General features: G+C 47.3%; 1 protein-coding gene across 9 annotated transcripts in view; it reads left to right on the top strand.

The window, feature by feature from the left end:
- The window catches only part of FOXP1 (forkhead box P1), a 501,131-nt gene that overhangs the window by 457,231 nt on the left and 35,370 nt on the right, over window positions 1-8,530 (top strand). For all 9 annotated transcript variants that reach the window (XM_073787565.1, XM_033865275.2, XM_033865278.2 and 6 more), the window contains one exon: window positions 1-7. This exon is cut by the window's left edge and continues 81 nt beyond it. In XM_073787565.1, the coding sequence (XP_073643666.1) occupies window positions 1-7 (7 nt within the window). The remainder of the gene's footprint in view (window positions 8-8,530) is intronic.

The following is an 8,530-nucleotide window of genomic DNA, read 5'->3' as shown; positions in this document are numbered from 1 at the left end:
GCTACAGGTAAAACCACATTTATTTTTGATATTACCTCAGTATTCCTCCACTTCCAAATTTCTGTAGTGTTCTGTAATGAGTTCCTGTGTACTCATTATTGAATGGAAGGTTCAAAACCTGTTGTTGTCCTTTCTTTTATCTTATTTTATTTTATTGTCTTTTATTTACTTTTCTCTTTGGGAAGGTTCAGCTCCAGTTCATTCTTGGGCACTGCCGCTCAGACGTTTCAAAGTTCTGTGCATCCCTGTATATGCCGCCAACCCTCAGCCTCTGCTTTTTAGCTCTTCCATCTCTCTCTCTCGCTTTACCTCCCTTCTCTCTTCTCCTTTTTAACTTTTCTGGTTATCTGTTGTTGGTCTAAGCCCTCTCCGTTGCTAATATTATTAACCCGAAGTTAGGAAAACAAGCTGGGGAGAGAGATGGGGAGTGAATGAATGGAGAGAGAGAGAGAGCGAGCGAGCACGTGAGTGTGTGGGCAAGACTGAGCGAGCCAGCACACATGCAAGGCTGTTCTCCAGAGTTAAAATAGAAACTATATGTGGATTTATGCCTCATTTTTCATTGTCCCCTTTTTCTCTCCATCACTGAGAACAATTGAGAGTTCACTGCACAAATTTTAAATATGTACACTTACACCCACACGTACATATAAACACACATTAGGTATATATATCATGTGGATATCAGATATATATAGATGTGTGTGTGTATGTGTGTGTGTAGGTGGGGGGGGGAGAGAGAGAGAGAGAGAGAGAGTCTTGTATTTGGAAATTCACTGGGCCGTGAGGAATGTGCTTTATGACTACAGAAAATTAACTTCAGCAAACGTTCCTGTGCATCACATCTGGGTGAGGGGCACTTTAAGTGTGGGTTCTACTTCCTGATATAACTTGTTGATGAACCCCACCATATTTTAACAGTAATTCCCTCCTTGGTATAATTAATAGAAAATTTGTTTCTAAAAGTAAAAATTGGGTCAGAAATGGAGATTATTAAAACGTACAGTTGCAAAAGACTGACCCTACAAACCCCATTTACGCAGCCGAGTTCCAAAATGCTGTTGAGTGCTTGATGACTCACTGTGGCTTCTTCCTCTGGCTGGTTCAGTGTAGGCAAGAGGTTAGCCGACTCGGGGAAATTAAAACAATGTTGTACATTATATTGTTACCAGCCATCGAAAGGCCTATTTTGTATGCAAGACAGCAATGCCGAGATATATGGAGAGCCCTAGGCTAAGTACAGAAGATAATTACATTTGGAATTTTACTGAGTTAAGTCATTTACAGCTTCAAATAGTTGCAGAGAAAAATCAGCCAACACACACTTAAACTTTTTGTTTTGACTTTCAGGATAGAAAGGATTTTTTTTTAATTAGTTATCACCTTATATGACAAATCACATTTTATTTTTAGTCAGAACGTCTCAAAAGTTATTTTCTTTAAGTAGTTAATATTTTTCCATTCAGACTACAGATATGAACTTATTAGGACAGTGGGATATTTATACAGGCAAAGGGCGCATCGTAAAATCCCCAAATTCTTACATAAGCCTTTGGAAACATGTTTAAATTTAGCACGTTTGTTGGGAAGGAAAGAAGGAGTATATTTATCTCACCCCCAGAGTTCACTGGTGGTTGAAAAGCATAGGAAGCCCTTAAAGCATTGGGTTGAACAAAACAAACTCCATGGCTACGGCTACCTGAATTTACATGTCTCAGTGGTGGTGTTTATAAAGTGATCCAAGTTCCTGCATTTATGTATCTAATTGACAAAATTAAATTTTTAATGATCAGCTAGAATAAACTGTTTACCAGAGGTAATGGTTCACCTAGGTTGGCGTTCCAGACTGCAAATCTGAGTGCGGGGCCACCGTTAACTACTCAGGAACTGACTATCTCTTTTATTCACTACTCCTCACCCTCCACAGGAAGCGGGTGGGAGAAGGAAAGGAGTTAGACGATCAGTAAGTCAGGTGGTTATCTTCTGGCAGCTTTAAGGTTGAGTTTTGGCGCATGTGGCCTGGGAGTGGTACAGACCGATAAGATGACTCTTGGATTATTTGTGGATTTCACGTAGTCATAGATTTCCCTTCATCCTCCAGTCCTACATCAAACCCAAGGCTGGCTTTTCAACTTTTGATTGGAATCAAAGACGATCACCTGGCCAGAAGTTACTATGTGGTAGTTAACCGGTGATGTTCCTTATAACGTTTTTGCCAGCGAGTTTGCTTTAATGGAGGAAGGCGGGGCTCATTCCGAAGAGTTCAGTGTCTTCCAAGCTTGAGAGCGTTGCTGCAACGAGGACACGGTGCTTGTCGAGAGCAGGGCTTGGAAAACTACAGACCCTGGGCCGAATCCCACGGGCTGAGAAAGGTCTTTACACTCTGAGTAGTTGGGGTAGGGGAGGTAAGAATCAAAGGAAGAATAAATTATATGAAGCTCGAGGTTCAGCATCCACGTATAAGGTTGTGTTGGAACACGGCCATGCCCATTGATTTACGTGTTATCCGTGACTGCTTGTGCTCTACAACAGAAAAGTTGAGTAATTCCAACAGCGTCTCGATGGTCTGCAAAGCTGAAAATATTTACTATCTGGCTGGCCCTTGCAGAAGAAGTTTCCCAAGCAATTCCTGATCTAGAGGAGCAGAAGAAAACAGTTTGCATCACGTTATTAGCAACTTGTTCCCTTAGGTTCCTGGCTCCCTAAAGGTCGGCTCGCCCCTTCGTACTTCATCCTTCTTTGCCTCGGTATAGAAAACCAGTCTAGTCACCATATTGGTCAGTTTCCCCCAAGGGCAGCTTCACCTGCAGTTATTATACTTGCCGATATTGGGGGTCGCGGAGAGCTGGCTGAGGGATATTCATTCATCCGTCCATTTGTCTGCTCATGCATTTAGCAAACATTACCCGGAGCCTGTAACATGGCAAGAGCCTTGTAGGAGCCACTAAGGAGTATGAGATGAGTGAAATGGATCGGGCTGCCCTCCTGGTTCTTATTCTCTAGAAAAAAAAAAAAGTAGACTATAAATAAATAGCTCTCCAGTGGCACTGTTCATTCATTGGGTAGTGTTCGCTGACACTAATGCGTTCTTGGAAACATCAGAAGCGTGCTCCAAAGAGACTTTCAATGCTAGATAAGGGCCAAACCCAAACAGATTTTACCCATTAGATATTTAATCAGATGAAATGCACAAGAAAATGTCAGCAGTTTTCTGTGCCCGATGCCCTTATCAAGGACCAGATGGAGACTCTTTGGGTGGCAGACCCGGTCTGTTTGGGAGAGTTTGGGGCAAAGTACAGTTATACTCACAGCCAGACCCATTTGAGGCTTCCTGTTTCTCTGATGTTTGTATTTCCATTTGCCATTTCATGCACCCGTGTCTGGAAGTGTACTTTTTAATTGACTTAACTAATCATCCTTGTGCCCAGAGAACCCGAGGTATTGGGGAAGCCAGGTCTGTGCAGCAGCTAGGCTACATGGAAAGGGTGTTCTTGTGTCTCCGCAGCCTTTCTGTCTCGTTTCCCGTTGGCATCACCCACCGTCACCTCTCGGTTCTCCCAACAGCAGACTGACATATGGGGCATGCCTTGTATGTGACTGAGCCAAAGGCTGCTTCTGTTTCCCTTGAAGAAGGCATTTCCCGGTCCAGGAAGTACCTGAACCTCCGAGTATCTCAGAGTCTGTTACACAATTACCATTTATTAACTCGAATGTGAAAACCGTTGGTGCCACTTTGCACTACAGGAAAGAGCAATCAGGGCCTGAGCGTATTCCCAAAGGGTGATCACTGGTAGAGCAAGATGAGACCACCACCCAGACTCTCTCTGCAGAGCAGTCCCGAGGCCTCTGGTGTTCACGTCTGGGAGAGAGGTCACACGTGCGCCCCCACTGTAAAAACAAACCCAGTAAGCTCAAATTGGATCTTACAGTAGAGATCAACAGAGGCTCGTTATGTCTACCCTGGAGAATCATTGTGAAAGGATTCCACTGGAGAATTCGGGAGGACAGAGTCAGTCCCAGACGTGACCAAAGCCAGGGAAAACCGCTGGAGTGCTGTCCCGTGTCTGTTGCCAGCCCCCAGATCTAAACCCCAGACACCTCAACTCTGACCCCAAACAGGAGGCCCTTGCGTTTCTTACCGACAGTCAGACCTCCCTAAAGAATTTTATGCAATTTTTTAAAAATCAGCATCGTTCCCCTTGGAGAATAGTGTGGTTGGCCATGTTTCCCTTTATGGTGCTCTGTGTACAACACTGCACTCGAACCAAAAGGAAGGAAAAGCCTTTAAGATTCTCGTGGCAGAGTTCAAGCGACCAGGCAGAAATCAAGATGATGGGTTATGGAGTCTGGCTTAGACCTATCTGTGCAGCACTGGGAGTGAGATGCATCTGTCTTGTTTTTATTTTTGTTGGAAGGTATCAAAATATATAATGCACGTCTTCTTAGCAGTGGACTCCTTATGTAGAGCTTGTTGACAGAGAAAGGTTGGTTAATTCAGTTCTCATGTTCCACCCTGTTACTGGTCTCACTGAGGGAGAAGGCCGGGGAGTGGGGGGCGACGGTGGTCAAAAAGACATCTTAGTGGGCATTTGAAGCCCTTTGGAATGTTTCTAACTGCATTTCATTATTACAGAGGCAGTTGTAATTTTTTGACACTTGTCAATGGACGGGATGGGGATTAACCCCAACCCTTACCAGCAAGCCGAGAAGTGACGTGAGATTCTGCACTGTGCACGTAGGCACCTAGCATGAAGACAGACGGACACCATAGAAATCATTTGGGTCGAGGGCAGGGAATGTCCTTTTTGAGGTCAGGGGATGTATTCTAAGATTCCACCTGTTAGATGTTCTCTGTTGACAAGAGTCACCTTCTGGATGATAGGCAGTCAATGGAAATGAGTTAGAAGCGGAGGGGAAATCCCCGCCGTCGGCGTGCACGGTCTCACGTGGGTCATGAGCGTAAGGCTCCCTCCCCACAGGACGGAGGGGCAGAGACACAGGGAGTGGGGATGTATTGAGAGTCAGGGTCGCCCCCCCCATCCCCCCAGTGCCATGGCCAGCCTCGTAAGGAAGCACCTGAAGCTTCCGTGAGAGTTGAGCACCTGCTGTCCCCCAGATTTAAACCCATATTCATCCAGTTATTTGGGTTCACTCAGCCATCGAGCTGGGGATAAGGTATGTCGGTGGCTGGGTCAGAATTCCGTTTTGGAAAAAGGGAAAAGCATCCAGTCTAACAGACAACAAGCGAAAACAGTCTTCTGATGGACTTGCCTGTCTTGGAAAGCTGAGACGTTCGTGGTATAGATACAGTTCTCTGGCCGTGTTTATTCTTTTTAATCTGTTGCGTGACCGTGTGACCTTGCTCAGTCCTTAGCTCAGCCTCTCTGGTGTATGAAGATGGACTTTGAAGGAAAGAAGAAAGGAGCCTGGGGGGTTCGGCCTGCGTATCATGTCCAGGGCGCAGCATGTGTCGGGGGACACGCCTCAGGACAGCCTCCCCACAAGCCCTCAGCCTCGAGACCCTTGAAAGTGAATACTGAAAGCAGCCAAGGGGAGAAGCAGCCACCCAGCCCATGGGGATGAACTGCCTGGCCCCCGGCAGGGAGTGCGGGTGGAGGGGTGCAGACCTTGTATGCGTGAGTCATTTGACTCCATTCAGTCGCTGTTCATCAAGCACCTAGTGTGTTCCAAGCCCTGGATCTAGATAAGTAAGGCAGCTTCTTCCTTCCTGTAATGTGGAGGTGTCAGGGAAAAGAGCTCCTGGCAAGGACATTCCAGCCCAAAGGAGCCTCTTGAGAATATGCCTAGGTTGTAGTGGAGGGAGAAGGAAAGTGGAAGACTATTGTGTTCTTTTTAAAATTCAACTCTCTGTTCAACAGGATGGGATGGTGACCAGCCATCGCAGTTTGCTTACCTGGGACTCGGGGAGTCCTGGGACTTGGGGTTTTCAGTTTCCGAACCAGGAGAGTCCTGGGCAAACTGGGATGAGTTGGTTACCCTCCCAATCCACTGGGATCCGTCGGCTGTAGGAGAGATCTGTGGATTGCCCATATTCTGCTTGTAACTGTTTCCTAAAGGAGCTCGGAAGCCATTTGAAAGGATGTTTATCGAGCTCCTACTGTATCGCCAAGGCACTGTCCTAGTGCCTTTACCCTTAACTTCACTGAATCCTCACAACCCCTCTGTGAGTAGATTCTACCCTATTTCCTCCATCCCGAGAGTCATGTTTCAAAGGGTGAATCTCACCTTTGGAAATCAGTATGTGTCTCATACATGATGAACATGAGCATGTTTAATGGAGTATTTCTTCTTGCTCTCTGAGAAGGTGTTACGAAACGGATGGTGATCTTAACAATGACGGTCCTCTGAGAGTCAGAGAAGTAACTGGTGCCCTCCCAGCTTCCAAAAGAGGAAACTGAGGTATAGACGATCTGATTAACTTGTCCAAAGCTAATGGCAGGTGATGGGCCGACCCTGGGATTGTAGCCCAGCCTTTGTAACCCATCTTCCTTCGCTTGCCCAGTGCTGCTCTATGGCTTTTTACACAGGGGTCGCCATGGCCCTGTTAGGGAGGGGCACATTTTCCTCTCCCCGTCTGGGCTCTTCTGGCTGGCCTCAGAGTTCAGTTGACACGAAGACAGAGTAACAGGAGAAAATCAAACAAAAGTGTAGCAGCGTGTATACACGGCAGTGACCCAGGGAAAAACGGAGTCACTTATCAAAATGGCCAGAACCCTCACCATAAATACCATCTTCAGCTAAAGACAAAAGAGGGTGTTGGGGGTAGGGGTTTGGGCCTTCAGAGGGGAGGAAGGCACCTCACAGGGCAATGGAAAAGTAAATGTTTGGTAAATAAATGTTTGTGGGACCACGCGGAGACAGTGGGACACAGAGTGGACTCTGATCTCTGGGCCCTGCCGAGTTTCCCACCCCCTACCTCCTAGCCCATATTCTTTGCAGATCCTGCTGGTGATGGCTCTGTTCCGACAGGCCCTCTGAATTCTTTTAGGCAGTTGCAGGGAAGGTCAAAGTGTCTGAGTCTTTTGGGCCTTGAGTCTTTTCAGCTCGAAATAATCTGCATGCCAGAGAGACATTTTGGGGTGGCCAGTTTTTGCTCTGCTATACCCCATGAGGTTCTCTGCACACACCCAGGCCTTACAGACTGAGGGTTTTGAAACTTGGCTGGTGAGGCCACGCTGTCCTCTGCCTCGAGGAGCTTTCTCCCCAGCAGTCGTGGCAGCGGGGCCAGGGCTGGAGCTCAGCGGCACCGGGCTCATTCTGAAGTTTTCCAAATCCATCTACCCCAGGAACTGTAAGCTCTAAGAAAATGTCAGCAGAAAGAAAAGTGCACAAGTTGCAAATAGCAGAGGGAGAGACAGTAAGCCTAACGCAAACCAGTGACTGGGGACTTCACCTGTGATGCCTCTACCGTCAGCGGGGCTGTTTGTAATCACAACTTCCTGGACTTTCGCAAGTATATTATCCGTCACGGGTCCCCCTTTGGACCTTTCTGACCCCATTCAAAGCAGTTCTCAGGACAGTTCCTCACAGCGGTGGCCTCCTAGAGCCTCGTGACTCTCTCTGAATAGGCTCAGAGGTGCTGGGGAAAGAGAAGTCCTAATAGCATCGTAGCTTCATGTTGCCACTGCTCCGTGCCAGGGGCCGAGAGACGCAGGGTCTCTGCGTGTCTCACTTCCGCATCCCCCCTTGGAAGACCAAGACGCTGCTTTTTCATAGTCTAAAATCCTGCTTTACTCCAGGAGCATTAGAATTCCTAGACTATGACAGAGTATCAGTGTGCGTCTGCTTGAAATGTCAAGAGAGTCTTTAATAATAACATGTGAGGAATGTTAAGATGGTGACAGAATACAGTACAAGTCGGGAAATTCTTCGATTGGGGTGAAATGAGCCGTAGGTTGCCTACCCCCTGAGAGCTGGAGTTGGCCTTCAAGACCGAGCTGTGAAGGCCTGCGCATGACCACAGTTAGAGACAGTGGCTGGAAAATAGCTATTTGGTAAATACTCAGTTTGGTTAGAAGAGTTTCATTTCTCCTCCTTCCAGTTGCCGCTTTTTTTTTTCTTTTTTTTTTTGGCTTGTTTTTCTCCTTTGGATCGTACGCCCGTAAGAGACCCCAGGTGACAAGATCCATTCTTCCTCCGTCAGTTGTGTTGGGGCCGTCACTGTATGCAAACCTGCTGAGGAAGTCTAGACCGCCCCCCTGTAAGGCACGCTCAGTCCATGGAAGAGAGTGGTGTCTTCCCAACGTACCTCGTTAGACTTGGACCCTTGGGGTCTTTCTTAGAAGCACCTATTCCCTCGTCTGTCCCCTGGAGGACTGGGCTCAGCAAGATTAGGTCAGATCCCCGTGAATCTGGGGATCACCACTGCACTAACCCGGACTCGCCGCCTCATAACCTGGGTAACACTGCACATTCCACCCTGCCCCCACTGCCCGCGGTTCTGCCTACGGAGGGCAGCATGGAGGCAGGGAGAGAGGCAGAGATCTGGGTTCCCAGGCAGTGTCCCAGG

Source organism: Tursiops truncatus, chromosome 10, assembly GCF_011762595.2.
Source record: "Tursiops truncatus isolate mTurTru1 chromosome 10, mTurTru1.mat.Y, whole genome shotgun sequence".
In the NCBI taxonomy this organism is placed as follows: domain Eukaryota; kingdom Metazoa; phylum Chordata; class Mammalia; order Artiodactyla; family Delphinidae; genus Tursiops; species Tursiops truncatus.
Note: the sequence above shows the minus strand (reverse complement) of the source record. Positions and strands in the feature narration are given on the sequence as shown.